Genomic DNA, 20,636 nt, shown 5'->3' on the forward strand with positions numbered 1-20,636 from the left:
GAAGGCTAAATACCGTATATATAGGGTAGAGTTATCGGTCCAAGAGGGGTCCACCTGACCGTAAACGAGCTTACGGTCTACATGAGTTTACGGTTACCCTAACCGTAAACTCAAGGTCTCGACCGTAAACTCCTTTTTGAGGAGGTTTACGGTTGCTAGGTAGTTTAGGATTTAAACTGACACTTCCAAATACTAATTCCTTTGATACACTAGAGTTAGAATAGTCAAAACAGGTTCCAAACAGCGATAACTGGAAGCAAACTGAGTCTAATACTGATAAATATGAATGTTACACAAGTTAGAAATTTCAGGTTGTCACAGGTCAACATGGACTGTTGACCTTGACCGTTGACTTTGACTTTCGCCAAGTTTGACCTTGAGGGTATTTTGGGTATTTTTGAATTTTGATGGAAATTGGCCATTTAATGGAATTAGGTATCGTGTAGAGAGTTGAGATTCAGAGTCGGGCCTCATCATTTGTACTCAGTTTGTGAGGTGAGTTTTCCTCACTGTACTTGCGGGTCGAAGGCACCAATGCCGACCCTTGGATTGATATCATGTTATGCATGTTTTGTATTGTTAAGATCTGTTACTTCGGTATCCTAGTAGATAGGATGATGTTATGCTATAGTGATCTGTAAGATATGTTTATTTATTTGTTGGCTGGTTAATGTTATGCTTATCTGTATTATGTGCACATGTTTGGTCGGTGGCTGAGGCTTTACTGCTTCGTGCGTAAGCCAACAGGCCGGGGCGTTCCAACCTGATGGTTGAGGGCCTAGGGTATTCCATCTCGAGGATGATTGGACCCATAGTATGTTGCCAATCCAACCCGATGGTTGCGGGGCCTGGGTTATTCCAATCCGATGGTTGATTGGACCCATAATATGTTGTTACTGTATATGTGTTATTTGTTGTGTTGGGACTTTAGGGGAACTCACTAAGCTTTGGGCTTATAGTTTTGGGTTATGTTTCAGGTACCTCAGATGATCGTGGGAAGGCAAAGGCTTGATCGTGCACCTCCTCATGTTGTGTTTTGTGATTTTGGGAAAACTCTGATGTTAAACATGTTTTGAAAACTACAATGTAAACAATTATGATTTTTGGTAGGTTTGAAAAAGTTTAAATTTTTATGAGATTTTATGGGTGTTACAAGTTGGTATCAGAGCCTTGGTTTGAGTGATTGGAGGAACACTCGTGTGAATCCAGTCTCAAACTAAGGAAAAAGATTTTCAAAACAATTTTTAAATAGTTTTCAAAATGGCCAAGGAGGAAGCAAAGTGTACGATCAGTCGGAACCAGTAAGTAGACCCCAAAATACCACATTGTTATTGATATCGTGATATGTTAGAACAACATGCTAGTGGTATGCTAGGGATCTTCAGAAATTGCATGATAAAGTTGTCTGATTATATGATGATGTGATGCCTAATAGCCTAAGACCTTTCTTTTTATGGAATTGACATCATTACTGTAGTTGCTTAGTGTATGCATCATGGTCATGCATAACTAAGATCTTATTGCCTGAGAATGTTTGGTTTGGCCTTATTTCATGTTCTTGTTTGATGAAGGGCTTACGGTAGGATCAGATATTCGAATGTGTATAGGGTCCAGCGTTATGTATGGCTAGCATACACGAGTGTTGTAGGGTTGGTGGAAGTTTCATGGATGAGTTGTATGGGGTCAGCCGGCCAGTTTTGAGATGTTTAGCCTTTACTATAGGGAGTGAGGATTGAGTGTATGGTTATGCTAGTGAGTATTTTTAGGATGTTGTGATGATCCTCTGAGACAAATACGGGTAGGTGTGTAAGGTAGTATGGGCACATACTACTGAAAGCACAGGACCCGTACGCGTAACAAGGAAGTTACAACCCCTAGGGATTTGTTGGGAGTTGGTTACCCTGTTATGATTTGCGTGTTATCTGATATCCTCCTGGTTTATTTTCAATATGGTGATTATGCGTCGAGTTGAGGATGGGTACGATTCGGGATCAGGAGCTGGCCGTCAGGGTGAGTCAGCTGCGTTGGATTACAGGATCATGGAGATCCTGCAGGATGAGGTTGTTACTCGTTTCTGAGCTCAATTTTCATAGATGTTTGGGTCTATCAAGACCGCCATGGTTAAGTACTTTGATGAGCGTTATGCACTTATGCTGCTTTATCTGATACTGTTGTTGCTGCTGCAGCCACTGCAGCCGTTGCGGTTGCAGGGGTTGGATCGGGTCGGGCTTTTCAGTATCGAGACTTCGACAATACGAAGCCCCAACTTTCGATGGGGTACAGGACCTGATCATCGCCATGAGGTGGCTATCTGATGTGGAGGGGTGTTTCCTCACTTGTTCTTGTCCAACTGACCAGAATGTCAGGTGTGCTCTGAACCTTCTGAGGACCAGAGCGAAGGATTGGTGGAGGCTTGCTACTAGTTCATATTCTGCTGAGCAAAGAGTTGTTATGTCTTAGGAGCAGTTCTATGAGATGTTCCGCTCTCGATATGTGCCGTTGGTGGAGCGTGAGAGGTTGGCCTAGGAGTACCTGGATTTGAGGCAGGGTTCTGAGACGGTGACGGAGATCACCAAAATGTTCACGGAGAGGACTATGTTTTGCCCTGAGTTTGCTGCATTTGAGCAGACTCAGATGACCCATTACTTGAGCATGCTCAAGATGGAGATCAGATAGTTTGTTTCCACCCAACGCTATGGTACCTTGTTGGAGATGCAGGAGGCCGCCAGGCGACGTGCGGTTGAGATTGATTTGCAGACGAGGGAGCTGAGACTGGCCTCGACGTAGTCGTAGCCTGCGTCAAAGCGGTTTAGGGCCGTTGTTTCTAGGTCGGGGAGTCAGAGAGGCCACACTTGTGGGAAGTACGGTAAGGTGCATGATGGAGCTTTCCGATCTTCTTTGGGATGCCACAAATGTGGCAACATGGCCACATTGGGAGGGACTGTCGGCAATAAACTCCAACTTCTGACGTCAGACTTTGTTACCATTGTGATCAGGTGGGCCATATGAAGGCCTAGTGTCCCTTGATTGCTGCCAGTCCAGCGCAAGTTCCAGCACCGAATACTTTGAGGATCACATATGGGAGTCAGGGCAGGGTGGAGCCCCTGAGTGCTCGAGGTCGCGTTTTCCATCTCAATGCCGAGGAGGCCAGAACAGCTCCAAATGTTGTGACTGATATGTTTCTATCCCTTATCCTTTTGATTATGTTTTGTGATATGCTTATGTTTGTACCTCCGTTATGTACGTTCCTAGTGAACTCTTTGCCTGCTCTAGTGTTGTTTGACTCGGGTGTGAGTCGGTCTTTTATGTCTCGATCGTTCAGTAGGGAGTTTGACATGCCTATTGGGGAGTTAGAGTGTCCGTTGCGAGTTTCTATCGCTAACGAACACGGGGTTTCTGCATCATTTGTATATTAGGGTTGTGTTCTGGAGATCTTCGGGGTGCCTTATCCGATCAATTTGATCCTTATCCTAATGGGGGATGTCTGTGTGATTGTGGGTAAGGATTAGCTGAGCTGTTTCGGTGCTATGACTGATTGTGAGGGTCAACGCGTGGTAGTTCGAACCCCAAGTGGGGGAGAACTGGTTATCTATGGAGAGGGCACCATGCTGGGTTCAGGGTTTTGTTCTGTCGCCAGGGCTCGACAGTATATTCAGCATGGGTGTGCAGGCTACATGGCTTATGTGGTTGATACACGGATTGGGGATCAAGTTTCAGTTTCAGAAGTCCCGATTGTTAGGGAGTTTGCCGATGTGTTTCCAGAAGAGTTACCTGGTGTGCCTCGTGAGAGGCAGGTCGAGTTCAAGATTGATCTTGTGCCAGGTGCGGCCCCCAATTGCCAAGGCGCCGTACCGCTTGGCACCTCCTGAGATGCAGGAGTTGTCATCTTAGCTGCAGAAACTGTTAGGCAAGCAGTTCATCAGACCAAGCTGTTCTCCATGGGGAGAGCCGATTTTGTTCATCAGGAAGAAGGATGGTTCGCACTGGATGTGTGTTGATTATCGGGAGCTGAACAAGTTAATGGTGAAGAACTGTTATCCCCTTCCACGGATTGATGATCTCTTTGATCAGTTGCAGGGTGCGTATTGGTTCTCCATGATAGATATGAGGTTCGAGTATCATCAGGTCAGAGTGAGAGAGGTGGACGTGGAGAAGATCGAGTTTCGGACTCGTTATAAGCATTACGAGTTCGTGGTGATGCCTTTTGGGGTCACCAATGCGCCTGCAATATTCATGGATTTGATGAATCGGGTATGCAAGCTGATGCTCGATCGTTCCATTATTGTGTTCATCGATGATATCTTGGTGTATTCCAAGACCATGGAGCAACATGAGGAGAATATTTGAGAGCTCCTAGGGATTTTGAGGCGAGAACAACTTTATGCTAAGTTCTTTAAGTGTGAGTTTTGGTTACAAGGGGTTCAGTTCCTTGAACACCTCGTTAAACGGGATGGGATAATGGTCGATCCGGCCAAGATCGAGGCTGTGATGCAGTGGGAGGTTCCAAAATCTCCCTCAGATATCAGGAGTTTCTTGGTATTGGCAGGGTACTATCGGAGATTCATTCAGGAATTCTCCAAGATTGCAGTACTCCTCACTCGTCTGACGAGGAAGGGGTGGATTTCCGATGGGGCCTTGAGCAACAGTCAACATTTGAGACCCCTCGGCAAAGATTATGTGAGGCCCCGATTTTGACCCTCTCAGAGGGAATTGAGGATTTCGTGGTATTCTGTGATGCATCCATCACTGGTTTGGGGTGGTCCTCATGCAGAGAGGATGGGTGATAGCTTATGCTTCGTGGCAGCTGAAGCCGCACGAGACGCGATATCCCACGCATGATCTGGAGTTGGGGGCAGTGGTTTTTGCCCTCAAGATTTGGAGGCATTATCTTTATGGGGTCCGTTGTACTATCTACACGGACCACAAGAGTTTGAGACATATTATTTATCAGCCGAACCTGAACATGAGGCAGTACAGGTGGCTGGACGTAGTCAGGGAATATGACTGCGAGATCCTTTACTATCCAGGTAAAGCGAACGTGGTGGCAGATGCTTTGAGCCGCAAGTCGGTTGGGTCTTTAGTTGGGGTATCGTGTATGAGGATATCAATGGGTTCTACGCTTTTGGGATTGATTAGGAAGGCTCAGGTCGAGGGTGTTCGGGAAGAGAACTAGAAGATAGAGAGGATCAGGGGTGAGATCACCGGATTTGTTCCGGATAGTCGTGGATTGTTGACCCGTTGTGGTCGGGTATGGGTTCCTATGTCTGGTGGGGTCAGACAGATTGTGTTGGAGGAGGCTCGTAAGTATCGTTTTTCTATCCATCTGGGGGCCACCAAGATGTATCGGGATCTGATATTGGGCAATTGGTGGTAGTGTATGAAGAGGGAGATCGTCTGGTATGTTGAGAGATGCATGACCTGTAGGATGGTCAAGGCTAAGCACCAAAGGCCGCATGGCAACCTGCAACCTCTGGAGTTTCCCATGTGGAAATGGGAGCAAATTTCGATGAATTTCATCACCAAATTGCAGAGGACGGCAAAGGGTTTCGATGCTATTTGGGTCATCGTGGATCGATTGACCAAGAGTGCCCACTTCCTGGCGATTCGGGAGAGTTGCTTGCCATGGAGTTCCGGTCTCCATTGTTTCAGACCGTGATGTTCGATTCATCTCCCGTTTTTGGCAGAAGTTCCATGAGGAACTAGGCACAAGGTTGCACTTTAGCAACAACTTATCATCCGCAGACCGATGGTCAGAGTGAGCGGACGATACAGACCCTCGAGGATATGTTGTGGGCCTATGTCATTGACTTTGGTGGGAGCTGGGACTCCTACCTACCTATTGCGGAGTTCTCCTATGCTTATGTTTCTGTATTGACGATGACATCCCAAAGTTTTAATATAATGAAATACATTTCTTCGGAATTGCTTTGATGAAATCTTTATCATATTTTTGGGAACAAATTCCGCAACATTTTCTTTAAAAATGATACTTTGATTTTCAAATAAAGCATAAACAAATTGGTCTTTTCTGGCCGTGAAATTGGGGATGTCATAGTTGGTATCAGAGCATTAGTTTAAGCGAACTAGGAATTTTAGGAAATTTATAGACTTCAACTTAGAATGCTAAGCGATGATCGTGAGGAGTGTGTAATATATTTAGGACGTACACCTGAATTGACACAAGCACTAGCTTACTTTAAGATTAGATTCCTAAATTGCTTTTATGTGCTAAATGATTTATGTTATAGCCTTATATGCTTTATGATGCTATTATTTGATCGGATCCATGGTCTATTGCCGATCGGATCTGAAAATTTTATGTGTTCAGATTTCTAAACGTTTAATTACGATATTAGAACTGACATATAACTTTTCGGAGTAATAAAGAGGAATACACGTCTAAACTTTCCTCTATCTATATTCTCGTCCCGATACGTTGAACGCATGCTTCCGTGAACATAACGTCGTGGTGAAGACTCATAGCGAATAGAGTAAACGGAGGAAAACAAGGAGGCTTACGATAGTGAATGACACTTATCGGAAGATATCGTAAGAGAGGTATCTTGCCCTTAGAATGCATCTAATAAATAGTATGTCTAGTAGGGGAGAAGTACACTTTCGATTTGCAGAAAGAAAGACTTTTGGTATAATCAATGAAGTTATCCTATCGTCTGACATTTCCACCACCAACCGAGTTGAAGCAGAATTGATGATTGAAGATATGCATGGAAGAAGTCCTAGTAGAGTCTAGGGAAATTTTTATGATTATTTGGACACATTCGTATGTGTTAAATCATTTTGTGATTTTAGGAAATAAGAACTTAGAGAACTGCGAGACAATACTTGGGACGAGTATGAGTAGGTGTGAATGGTAGTAGAGGCCTATACTACCGGAAGCACAGGACTCACACTTGGATCAGGGAAAGTCACAAGGTTACCAAGGCGCTAGTAATTGATTCCGTTTTGTTCCTGTCTGTCGTTACCATCGTTTCGGTAATGACTAAGGAAATGATTGATATTCCGACCCTAGTGGTTATAGCAAATCGAGTTCGGCTAAGATAAGTATTATACGTGGTTCAGAGAACCAAGTTAGATGTAACCGTTGGGTTTTATGTACTCTAACATTCCTATGGTGCACATACAACCCTAATGACTTGGATCTATGTTTTCTCTAATTATACTTACAACATTGGTTTCTAAAGCATGAAGCCTAAACAAGCATACACAATTTAACATATGAATCATAAAACAAGTTAGAAAGTTACCTATTGATGTAGCTAGTAAGACTTTGGCCTTGAGAGAACTTAGCACCCCAAGTGTTGTGCCTCAAACAAGTCACAAACACCAAATAAACAACAAGATGGATATGAGAGAGGCTAAGGAGACTCTAAAACCGATTTCTCTTCTTGGAATGCAAGTAGTGGTCAATTTTAGGGCTTAGCACAACATATATATATATATATATATATATATATATATATATATATATATATGTGTGTGTGTGTGTGTGTGTGTGTGTAGAATATCAAAGGTCATGTGTAACCCTAATCCATACACATTAGCCCATGATCCATCCATTTGATTTGGATAAATACTTCATGGATCAAGCCATAAGCCCATCACAAATCAAACCATGGTTCATTAGCCCAACTCATATGTATCAATTTAAATAGTCTCTTTTGATCACTAAATTAATTATAAATTAATTCTTGATCAATACTAATTAAATAATATGATTTCTCAATTAATATATTATACTTATAATATATTAATAAATCATAAATAACCTCTTACTCAAATATCCATCTATCAAATTGTTCTGGTGAAGGAAACCCGAAATGGACCATGCTACTATCGGGTCAAATACATACCAATTATAGTTATGAGCTTAGACACCTAATCCAACAGTAACATCCAAGTTAAGCCGGAAGATTGAAGTGAAAGATAATCGAAACAATCAATAGGAATATCGCAATCATTGTAAGAGCTTGTAGATAGAAGTGCTACATGCTAGGATGTGATTATATCACATTATAACAGGAAGGAAATTGTCTTCAATTCTAGAATTTGACTCTGAAAGACCTGAGTCTAAGTGTTGCATCATACAATGAGAGGTCATTAGAATACGACCCATCGGTCTGTCATGATGATCAAGTAAAGAACTTCTCTTAGGTTAAGTCTGTTTAAGAAGAAGAAGGAATCACAAATAAAGAGTTATTTTGTAACTTGAAGGTTACAATTGAAAGTCTAACGCAAGATAGAGAACAAATGCAAGATTGAGCACCGCCTGCAGTAAAAAAGTCCAAGAGTTAGATACTCATTCGAAGGAACATAGAAGTTACGATTATTACCTAGGATGAAGAGATAATGTATGGCGTCATTATACAAGCCCTATTTTGTTGATGATTCCGGGACGTAATCATCCTAAGAGGGAGATAATTGTAACGCCCACGATTCGGGCTAGTTAATTTAGAGACAATAAGCGTCAAAAACGACTTTTTGATAGAATATTATTTAGAATAAATAATCTTAACTAAGTTATAGTATATGTCACAAGGATTCCGTACATATAAAGAACGATGAAATCCGAGTCATAACAAAGAAGTTATGACCTGTCGAAGTTTTACGGCAAAACCGGCACGACACCGGGAATCGTAAAAATTGAGTTTACGATAAAGTACTTTTTAGCCTTAGTGATCTAAAAGAAAGTTGTAGAGTACGTCTCCGAATAAGGGTAATTGTATGAACCGAAAATTGAACCAAATAAGCAATACGGGTTCAGTTCGGTTCGGGTATTATTCGGTTCGGTTCGATTCCGGCCCGAATAACCCAAATAACATGTACAAGATGATAGCGCATTCAGCCCTCCAGGACCAGGCATTCTATTGCGGCACTCCAGACCATCGTGCGAGGACTTGGTCGATGCCATTTCTGACCCCCAACAATAAGGAGGCCGAATAACCCGAATAACCCAAATAACCCAAATAACATTTACAATGTGATTATAAATATTGTATTTTGTATAACTTTTGTAGCTTATGATAAACACGAATAACACGGATTAACTATTCTTGATATATAAAATGTAAAATCCAACCACCACAATCTTAAGATATAGTTATTAAGCAACATATTAAACACTAAACATTAAACATCCAAAACACCAAAAAATCTATCTATGAGTATATAAGTTAAACATTAAACATTCCACACCCAAATTAAAATATGAATCTTAAGTTTTTATCCATATCCAAAATAATATTTTTCAAACACGAATTAACTATTCGGGAATATTAATTGGTTGTTTTCCATTTACATCTCCGTTCTTTATCGCCTCTTCTAAAGCTTTCGCGACCCCATCGTCTTTCAAAATTTCATCAATGCTGTCCATAATTGGCTTTCTTGATTTCCTTACCCAATCTTGAGTGCAAACCAAAGCCTCTACTATATTTGCAGACAAATTTGTTCGATATGGATCCAATATACGCCCGCTTGTATTAAACGCCGCCTCTGACGCCACGGTAGAGATTTGCAGTCCCAAAATATCTATCAACATAAACATAGAAAATGTTAAAATATAATTATAAAAAAAAGTATACAAATGATAAAGTTATACCTTTTACCATACGGGATACAATAGGGTAATGTCGTCGATTTGGTGTAATACGCTACTCTCAATCGATTTCGTTGATTTTTTTTGGTGTATTACGTGGGTATTTTGGGTAACGATCGATAGAACACAAGACCGATTAAGCAATTGTGCAAGGGGAAAAAATGTGACTTTTCATATTCGGTTCAGTCCTTTTGGACCGAATAAGCCCTTATTCGGGTAACCCGTACCGAATAACCCGAAACCCGAAAAAGCCTTATATAGATACCCGAAAACCGAATCAAATTGCTTATTCGGGTATAATTCGGTTCGGTTCGGTTCTCGGTTCAGTTCGGTTCGGGTTTTCGAGCCAAATTCTCATCCCCTTATCCCGAGCCCGGCGATCACGAACTGCTGAACGTTTCTAGTTAGATTCTATCAAATCACGCTATTAAGGTGAGTGCATAGTTACTTTCATCTTACACATAGATATGGAGTATTTAATATAAATTACGTGCTATGTGTGCATATTATCTGTGTTATTGATATCTATGCTGGATTTATACATGTTTTAAATGATTTAAACTGTATATATATTTTATATCTACGAAAATGTTGGGTAAAACATGGGTAGATGAAATAGTTGATGTGTGATAAAATGATGAGATACCTTGATGTTTACGATGATCCAGTCATCTAGCGGAGTATAGATGACGACCACAAACTATTCTAGACAGTCCAATGGAACGCTAGCAGGCTCGCAACCTGTAGGTGTTTTTGAACTACGTGTTCACTAGATGTACTCTAAATATCTTGGCAGCTGCGCCTAAAGGATAATATTGGCAGCTGTGCTTAACCTTTGAACTACGTGTTCACCAATTGTAATTTAAAAACCCTGGCAACTATGAACTTAGTGTGTGTTAGATAAACCTGACAACGATGGACTTCGTGCCCATTTCCTTAGGAAGATCCTTAGGAATGAATGAATGAAGGATAAATGATTCTTCAGGTGGATCCTTAAGAATAAAGAAGATAATGGGGTTGGGTAATTAGGTTGATTGTTTGATGATTAAACATAATAATTATATTATTGTGGGTTGAAAACCCTATGTACCCACCAGGTTTCCCAACCTGGCCCACTCAGTTTATTTGTATCACAAGTATTGATACGAAGACACATTACACTGTGAGATTAAAGGAGATGTAAATCACTAGTGTAAATAAATGTAAGGGCTGTTTATGCTTATGTTTCTATATTGATGATGACATCCTAAAGTTTTAATATAATGAAATACATTTCTTCGGAAATGCTTTGATAAAATCTTTATCATATTTTTGGGAACAAATTCCGCAACATTTTATTTAAAAATGATACTCTAATTTTCAAATAAAGCATAAACAAATCGGTCTTTTCTGACCGTGAAATTGGGGATGTCACACATATCAAACAGGCTGATCGGACTGAGTCAACCAAAAGTGTTTACCGGACCAGTCAGCTCAATATCAAACAAACCCTTAGGCTAAACGGAATGTCGGCACATTCCTACGCGTGTGATGAGTTTGACAAAGAAGTCACACGTTACTTTATTACAAATATCACCCCCATTAATTGTAAGTGTGAACAATCGTGGTTGCTGCTACTATGCGATACAAATGAGAGAGAAATATAAACGGTCATATGACCTTTTTTGAAATTTGACTTTATTAAACCCTCTAAATTAAATATGTAAATACCAATAAAATTTTGACACTACAACACACAATATTTTCACTTCTTTATCTCTATTCTACAATCCCAAAATGGATAAAAATCCAAACACCCCAAACACACCCACTTCACCTATCAGCACATTCGCACTCAACACAACACCTCGCCAATATCCGAATTTCGAATCACCATCGGGAGGTTTCATGAATATGCTTCTTCTAACAAACTCACTAATTCCACAATCACCCCTTTTCCAACAAGGATAACAACAAAACTACTTCCAACAATCAAACCTTTTCCAAACACCAAACCATTTCCAAAAATTCTAACAATTCCAACAATCATAATGTCAACAATTTCAAACTCAACCTTCCCAACCACCACCTTCACAACAATTACCTTCCCAACCCCAATCTCCTCACTATGATGTCGAAACGGTGTTGGAAACTCAACCGCAACATTAAGAAGGCAATGAAGGGACAAAGGAAAAAAGGGTCAAGTCAAATGGGATGAAAATGAGGAAGTGACGCCATCAAAAGCTTGGATTGCAATATCAACCGATAAGCTTACGGGAAACGCCCAAACCGGGACGACATTTTGGAACTGTATTCTATCAAACTTCCACTCGCAAATGGGAAAAGGTAAAATATTACATATTTCATAAAAATATCATTTATTTATTAACTATAAAAATATTATTTATTAATTAATTACATTATTTTGAAAAATTTTCATTTTTTAAAGGTGAATACCGGACTTACGAGTTACGATGATGTCAATGGAAAATGGCGCGAGTTAAGAAGTAGTTATAAAAGTTTCAATGGAATCTACCTTAACCTCACAAACATGCGTCGGAGCGGGTGTAATGATTTCGACATTTTAATCACCGCTCTTCAAGAATACAAAATCGTTACTGGTGTACATTTGGTCATCAAAAAGCTTGACATGTTATGCTAGCCGGTCCAAAATGGGTCCTTAATCCAAGTGGGCTTAGTTACTCGCAAACACAATCCACCCGTTCCAACAAACGAGCAAGGACTTCAGAATCATAAGCGGGTTTGGGAATTGACCTCAATGAAGATGATGATGATGATAACGATGAGCCGAAAGAGGTCAACCTTCGACGCCCAATGGGAAGGGACAAGGCGAAAAAGGCGGCATCTTCATCGAGAAGGGACAAAGGAAAAAAAAAGTTGAACCAGAACCGAATTCCGTTCAAATGCTTTAAAAAAAACTTGATGATCATCTTGACTTTCTTAAAAAAAAATTAGAGTACAAAACCGCAATCAACGACTTGAAAATGATAAACACGTCGCCTCATCTGGATCTTCCACTCGATCACCTCGAACTTTTCAACAAGCTGCAACGCAAGTTGAAAGAGAAGTACACGGACGGATTTATTATTTTTAGGTTATAATATAATTTTTGTTTTTAAACGTAAAGTTATTTTTAATTTTATGTCTTTTTTAATGTTTTTAGTGTAATTTTTAATTTCAATTTTAGTAATGTACTTTTAATTTGGTTTAATAGAATTTTAATTTTCTTTTAAAAATATCGTATTTTTATTAAAATTGAGTTTTTAAAAAATAAATAATAAAAAAATTTAATAATGTGGAGTGGTGGATATTTCATAAGTATAGTAATTATTGGTAAGAATGTAGTGAAACTCATAGACCACTCCTTAGACTGGACGAATTCTAGTCGCCAAACACGGTCGCCAAGGAGATGGAACACCCGTCCCTAACACTCGCTAGGGGGCTCGCTACGGTGGACTCGCTAGCATCTTAATGAGAGAAGAGAGAAAAAAATGGGATAATGTGATTGGTTGCAACGAGTTTGACCAGATCCACTAGATTCCATATGTAAATGTCACATTTTTTTAATTAAAAAAAACCTTTCTTTACCCAATTTCAAAAATTCAAATTTCAATCCACCCCTATAAATTAACACTACCCTCTTAACATTTAAAACACACTTTTCTTTAGTGTGTTTTTTTATGAAGTGTGTTTTTTTGTGTATTAAGTCGTGTTTTTAAGTATTAAGTCATGTTTGTCGTGGTTTAAACTATTAACTCGTGTTTCTAGGTATTTTAAGTTTTAATTTATTGTAACTTTTTTAATTTAATATAAAATGTTTGTGTTTTAAAAAAATATAATTTATTTGATATTAATTATTTGTGGTTTAAAAAAATAAAATTTATTTAATATTAACTGTTTGTGTTTTAAAAAAATATAATTTAATTAAATTTGAAAAAGAAAAAATGGAGTGGTATTAGGTATGAGTGTCACCACTCCCTATGAAATGCTAATAATTAGATGCCAAGACAAAAAAAATGACGTGACACTAAAAAAAGTGATGTAACAAAGTGTTAGGAGTGTTACCACTCCCTTATTTTTAGTTTAGGAAATCAATGACGAATTTACTATATATCCCGGGGTAGCTCGGGATAGCCCTCAAAAAAAATTCGTAGTGTAATTTTTTCCGGATTTTTTTTATTGTGTATTACGCGATTTTTTTATGTCGGGATACCCCTTTACTTTGATCCTGTATCCGTCATTGTAGGAAATGACTTATGGATTTGAGAGTACACTGAAACTTAGGGCTGTTCAGTATTTGGATAAAACCGAATGGTCCAATTGGACAATTTGGATTAGACTATTTGGTTCGGATATTCGGATCTTTGGATTCGTTTTCAACAAAACCGAATTATTATTTTGGATTTCGGATTGGTTTTGGTTTATAAAATAAAAACCGAATAGTCCAAAAAAACCGAATAAACATTTATTATTTATTTATTTATAATATATATCTATAGTTATTTATTAATTTTGTAATTTATTATTTCAAATAGGTTCAAAACGCTTCACCCGATAAAAAATCATTAATATGCATTTTCTCTCAAAAGTTTTTCATCTATAAAATATTTAACTATAATATATATTCTTAGTTATTGTTTATAAATTTCAAATCACAACTAAATAATTTGTTTTCTCTTCTTGTGTAAAGATTGATAATATTATAATTATATGTCGTTTTAAAATGTTTCGGTTTTTGAAAACCGAATTATAAAAAACCGATCTAACCGAATTGTAATTGGATCGGATTTGAATTTAGTTTGGACTATTTGGATCTATGTTTTAAAAACCGAAATCAATTTGGATTCACTTAATTGGATCGGATCAAACCGATCCATCCAAACGAACACTCCTACTGAAACTCGCTATAGATGTAGATATACATGCATGCACGATAAGGTTTTACTCTCGCATGTAATGAAGCATTTACACACTACTAGAAACAGGGGTTTTAGAGACGGACGAATTCGTCGCTATTCCGTCGCTAAATGTTGTTTGCGATGGATCAATGACAGATTCACTCCATAGGTAATTAAAACGTGGCTAATGACTCAGCGAGGGTTTTAGCGACGGATCAGTTTTTCTTTTGCGACAAATTTAGCGACATAATATCCGTCGCTAAATGTCACTCAATACATTTACCCAGGACATTAGCGACAAAATTTGTTAAAGACATTCCGTTACTGTTCTGTCGCAAATTTCTCTGATCAGTTTTTTTCCGTAGCTAATCCCTCGCAAAATTCATAAATTAATTTTGTTCTTTTTCCGTCGCTGATCCGTCACAAACTTTAGACATGATTTTTTTTCCGTAGCTAATCCCTCACAAAATTCATGCATTATTTTTTGTTGTCACTAATCCGTTGCGAACTTGTAATATCATTTTTTTATTATGATTCTAAAAGAAAAAAAATACTACAATCATCAATTTGTTATACTAAAAAACATCAAATAATGATACAACCAAAAGCAGCACAGAGTGCAGTAACAGATCTGAAATCATGATGATGGTTTTTGATGTAAATAAAGATGAAATTACAATTACACCCTTCAGAAAGAAATGTTGTATGCTTACACTGCTCCATTCATTCCATAACTAGCAAAAGCAGAGGCGATAGGGGTATCAGGGTCTAATTGGGAACATGGCAACAAACCAATCACAACAGCAGATACAAGCATATACAAAACACAGCATGTAAACAATGATACCCCAATCCCAATAGGTAAATCTCTCTGAGGATTCTTCACCTGTAATATAAACAATATGAAAATTACAATTATACCCTTTAGAAATAACAATCACAATCACTAGTGTTACCTCTTCTGCTATGCTGGTTACTGCATCAAAACCAACATATGAGAAAAAAACGGTTGCAGATCCAACAAGTACTCCATTAACTCCATACGGGAAATACCTGAAAATCAGATACATGTTTCATGTTGCCAAGGGTAAAATGGTAATTTAACACATGTGAAAAAAATGAACATATTACCCGCCTGGAACTTTATATCCCACCCATTGAGTCTTGAAACTTATGTATCCACCAACTACTATGATGAAAAGCAAGTCTACAACGTTTATTGTTGTGATTATGCCTTGAGCCAATGAACTCTAAAAGTATTCATTTTATTAGTATAATAAAATTTAAGAATATGTGCTATAAGAATAAGTCATTAATTGAAAGGACTAAAATAACTCTTTGATTCCAGTGCAAAGTAGTCCGGTTATAATGAAGCCTAAAACAGCAGCACAATGATCAACTACAATTCCTAGAATGGTGGGTCGACTTAAGAAAGCAGGAAGCTTATCTGGACCTCTAAAAAACACAGCCTGTTTAAAATTGAAATTATAATTCGAAAAAGAAAAAGAAAATTGAAATTATAAATTAGGTTGAAAGAAGAAGGAGATGAAGTGCACCATATTTGGGGATATTCCATAGGCTACTGCTGCTCCACCAATCAACCAAACAACACTGGAAGTTGAAGGGGATAGAATATTGATTTGGAGAAAGAAAATATGATTATATGAATAAGAGAATTGTTAGGAGAAATTACGAGATTACCCTTCTCCAACACATAAGTAAGAATAGTGATATGCACTCCCTGCAGATGGGCAACGACATGCGAGTTCTGCATAACATAATGCTGAAAGTCCAGCTGCTATTCCGGATATGAGGAATGATATTGTGATTGCAGGCCCTGTTTGCTCTTTAGCAACTGTTCCAACAAGAATGTAAACTCTAGCTCCAATTGTTGTTCCAACTCCTGATGAAATTGGTTTAACTTTTAGGTTAATTGATACCAATGCATCCCAACATCATACATACATACTAACATACATACATACATACATATATAACAAATTCATTGTATAACGACACTAGGAGAAACAACGTGTATTAATCAACAAAACATAACAAAGGGTAAGATAGTAAATTACTGATGAATAATTCAACATCATACATACATACTAACATACATACATACATACATATATAACAAATTCATTGCATAATTTACTATCTTACCCTTTGTTTTTTCATCGATATCCTAGTTTCGTACCTTATATTAATTGCAGGTTTCAAAGGGCAAGACCAATCATAATTGATCCCGGTTTATATCATTCAAAGAAATATGGTGTTTTCTGGGCCAAAGAGAAACGATCCATGCCTTCTTCATTCAAGTTGTTCATGGATGTGTACTTCTGCTATACCTCTTTACCTTTTTTATGATTTTATACAACAAGATTTTACCTTTTTTCTGTTCCATTTCTGCAACAGGCTCTTCTTGGGTTGTTCTTACTAGACCCTTTCTTGAATTTTGCGTTTGGGTTTCTCTTCTTGGATAATCTTCCTTGTACTCTTCTTATGTATTACACAAACTTCTTGTCATCCCCTGAAGGATACTTTCACACAGTCATCTGTAACCATAAAGACTATCAGAACACGATTGTCAACCATGACATGCACTACATCAAATGGGATAATCCCCCAAAACAGTACCCTGTAAATCTCACAATCCAACACTTTTCTGACATGGTTGAAAGTGGAGCTCCCTTTGGGCATTCTTTTACCCAAAATGACCCGGTTCTTGACAAAATTGACAATGAGCTTCTGGGAAGATCTGTTGACCAGTTAGGAAGATCGGTCATTTATTTAAAGGCAGATGCTATTAAACCATCTGTTGACCAGTTGGGAAGATTTTACCTTTTTTTCATATATTTCACTAGGAATATCCAGTTGACGAACTACATAACAAAGGGTAAGATAGTAAATTACTGATGAATAATGATGTTGAATTATCAATTATCAATGAAAAAACAACATAAAAGTTATCATTTCATCAAGAACATGTAAAAGTTAGCCTCCAAACAGATGGACTTACCAAGAGAGGTAAAGTCATAGAAGTTGCCATAAATTTCTACAAACAGAAATAAAATACCAAACTATTATTAACATTGATTTGCATGACAATTTCTCCTAAAATTAAGTAGAAAACTCACCAATTTGACCAAGGAGTTCTATTTTAATGCCTTTATGTTCAACCTTCTTCCCTTGCATTGGGTCTACAGATATCTGTAAAAAGGGCAAATAAGTATATTCAACTTGTTTCGATCACTAGCTAGCAAGTAAGAGGTTTATTATCCAACAAAATTACAAAACCATCAATAACTACCACTCCAGCAATGCTTTCTTGACTTTGGAAAAGAAGCACCATTGATATCTGACCATTTTCCTTCTTCAAAGGAACCTGATGATGAATTAGTAAAGAAGAATTATTATAGCAGGCCAAAGTATTGATATACTAAACAATAATCATCTATCTAGAATGAGAACAATAAGAATAGCATATCTGTTTGCGAGTTTTCACATCATTAAGTGTAACTGAAATATTACAAGAAAGCTTGAAAGCTCCTATATTAGTAAGTGGAGTGAAGTAAATTGCTATTTCCTACAATGTTCTTGTAATATGCATTAACCTTACCAAGTATCCCCTGAAAGCTGCTTGTGCCTTAGTAGCAGCCTGTTCTAGCCTGATTAAATCATCATCATTTGCAGCATTTAGTAAGTTGGCACTGGAGCACTTCTCTAACTGTGATTGTTCTCCATTTATGTTGCTGACGTGGCACACTGGTGTTGATATAACAGTAGAATCAACAGCAAGATAATTTGATTGTGTGTTGAGGGTAATGGAGGTATTTTTGTCTAGCATCCTTCAAGAATAATAAGATACCATCATGTATATGTGTTTTACTAGTAACAGGTGTAACTGTAAACTATAAATTAACACTTTTACTTACTTTTGAGATATTAGTTTTTGATGACTTCTTCCCAAAAAGAACAGTCTTCATCCACTTTCCAGGAGATTAGATTCATTGAGTAATTTTCAACACATTGCTACTTGTTTTCAATTAGGTACATGCTATTAACTTCATCAATTGTCAAGAATATCAATTCATAGCTAATCCTATCAATCTAACACAATACTATACAATGACCTAAACTTATGCATATCATCCATAAAGTTCAAAATTACCTCAAGGTTAATCAAATTTGTATAAACAAGAGCTTGAATGGGATGACCACCACTGTGTTCCAGCTACCGCCAACAGAACCGCCACCGCTATCTTATCAGGTGATCGACGCCGCTGTTGCCGCTAAGCAGTTGTACGGTCTGGAGTAGTTGTGAATCAACAGATCGAAAGGCATTGGCATGGAAGTAAGCAGTGAGTCAACGAGGAAGGGAGTCGAACCGAGAAGAAAGCCAACGAGGATGTGATTTCAGATTAGGTTTTCCTTTGAGAGGCTTCAAAGAGGGATGATGAAGGTTGACTGTGGTGGAGGCGATTTCCTGGACAGAGTAGAGATTTGACGGTCATATAGGGCTTTGGTAGGAAATCGTTCACTTTGGGAATAAATCGGAGGGAATGAAAATAAAATGAGGGAACGAGTAAAGGAAGAAAAGCCAGGAATGAAAAAAAGGAGTAGATTTTCCTGCAAAGGTTTGGCGAGGGCCAGGAAAAAAAAGCCACTAATTTTTTGCAATCCGTCGTTATTCCGTGGTTGAGAGATTTTACTTTTCGACGGTTTAGCGAGGGACTGCTTTTTGTCGATAAAATCATACAAATCTGTCGTTGATCCCTTGGTAATACATCTCTAAACTTCTATAATTATATTGATTGAAATATTTATGCATTCCATCAGTGATCCCTCAGTAAACCGTCGCTAATTAGCTAGCGATAAAATCTGTCGCTGATTCCATCGCTGTAGGTCAGGTTTCTAGTAGTGACACTTTTCCATGTATTGTATATGTTGATGTTAAAATCCTTTTAAAAGTCTATATTTCGGACTTGGGTTATGAGTCTCATGTATTACTAGATTTTTAAGCCTACTTTTTTTTTTGAGCTTTATATTGATAAGTTTAAGTATAAGAGGAATATGGGAGAGTTTTTTTAATTTGATAATATATGTTTTTTTGAACTACAAATCTACTTTACTTTTAAACTATCTTAAATTTAAATTTATCTATGTCTCTAATGAGACTTGAACCCTCAACCTCAAGGAAAGAAGATAACACCTATACAAACTTTTTGGTAATAATAGATGTTATACGAGGATTATTATCTAATATATTGATGTTTATCCCCTTTAATGCCCCCTGATTTAGATATTTATTTTGTATTAAATTCTGGTTTGGGATTTGTGACTTGTAACGCATAGAGAGCTACGAGTCACTTTCTAGATTTTTAGAGCTTCCTCATTATTTTTTTTTATGATAATCTATTTTTTTGTTAATTAATAATTATGTGAAATTGATATTTATTGAATTTGAGTGGTGTTATAAAACAGGTTGTGATAACGGCCTTACCTAGTTGCCTTATATGATGTCATGATCTATACTACATAATGGTACTACTCATTATTATTATCTGCTGAGTTGTAAATTTATATCACTTTATTTGTCCTACTCGTTGTTCTCAGCATATGTTATATTAGACAAGTCCTGACTATTGTAACCATATATATTTATTATCATCATATTATATGACCCATTCGTAGCTATATCAAACCTATGTATTGGCTTCATGAAAGTACCCAACTTATAATTGATAAGGGTCTTATGGTTCTTGATGACATATATATTTTTGCCTTAGCAGATTTAATTAGTTATAATATATTAATATGGTTAACAATTGACCAACTTATTGCATGCTCGTATATATTTATCGAGCTCATAACTTAATCTAAAAGCTTTGTACGTATGATCACAATTCAATCCATGTGGCAAATCGATATGACAGTGCATGGAGAAGGAATAGCACAAAGTAACTATTATAGCAGCTAGCTAGTATATATAACAAAACAACAACGAATGGTGCTTGTCCATGTTGAGAACTCAAACGCCTAAACTTCAAAGGCTATGCACGTGAACAAAGAGAGGACCAGGTTGTGTGTTCCAAATTTTGGGTCTGCCAACCCTACATATT

The 20,636-nt window shown here is 37.7% G+C and overlaps 1 protein-coding gene and 2 long non-coding RNA genes across 3 annotated transcripts; all 3 read right to left on the reverse strand.

Annotated features, from left to right (window-relative positions):
• Nucleotides 1–15,132: 15,132 nt before the first annotated feature.
• LOC145122452 (cationic amino acid transporter 4, vacuolar-like) lies at nt 15,133–16,070 on the reverse strand. The gene is made up of 5 exons (XM_079058056.1): nt 16,066–16,070; nt 15,894–15,966; nt 15,643–15,761; nt 15,468–15,564; nt 15,133–15,397 (listed from the first exon to the last, which is right to left on the reverse strand). The coding sequence occupies exons 1-5, from the start codon at nt 16,068–16,070 to the stop codon at nt 15,221–15,223; spliced, it is 471 nt and encodes a 156-aa protein (XP_078914182.1). The 3' UTR covers nt 15,133–15,220.
• A 1,437-nt stretch (nt 16,071–17,507) lies between these two features.
• On the reverse strand, nt 17,508–17,902 carry LOC145122616 (uncharacterized). The gene is made up of 3 exons (XR_013714673.1): nt 17,825–17,902; nt 17,652–17,724; nt 17,508–17,569 (listed from the first exon to the last, which is right to left on the reverse strand). It is a non-coding gene; the product is annotated as an uncharacterized LOC145122616 (long non-coding RNA).
• Nucleotides 17,903–18,140: 238 nt separating this feature from the next.
• On the reverse strand, nt 18,141–19,255 carry LOC145122690 (uncharacterized). Its single transcript, XR_013714707.1, has 3 exons — nt 18,686–19,255; nt 18,450–18,578; nt 18,141–18,362 (listed from the first exon to the last, which is right to left on the reverse strand). It is a non-coding gene; the product is annotated as an uncharacterized LOC145122690 (long non-coding RNA).
• Between the last annotated feature and the right edge of the window lie 1,381 nt (nt 19,256–20,636).

Source organism: Lactuca virosa, chromosome 6 (assembly GCF_052849685.1).
Source record: "Lactuca virosa cultivar CGN04683 chromosome 6, Lactuca_virosa_CGN04683_v6, whole genome shotgun sequence".
NCBI classification, from domain to species: Eukaryota; Viridiplantae; Streptophyta; class Magnoliopsida; order Asterales; family Asteraceae; genus Lactuca; species Lactuca virosa.

Excerpts from the sequence above, each read along its gene's own strand:
- LOC145122452 (XM_079058056.1), bottom strand. Across the intron at positions 15,762-15,893 it reads TAGTTGATCATTGTGCTGCT|AGTTCATTGGCTCAAGGCAT; the intron begins GTTTTAGGCTTC and ends GAATACTTTTAG. Across the intron at positions 15,398-15,467 it reads TAACCAGCATAGCAGAAGAG|GTGAAGAATCCTCAGAGAGA; the intron begins GTAACACTAGTG and ends TTTATATTACAG.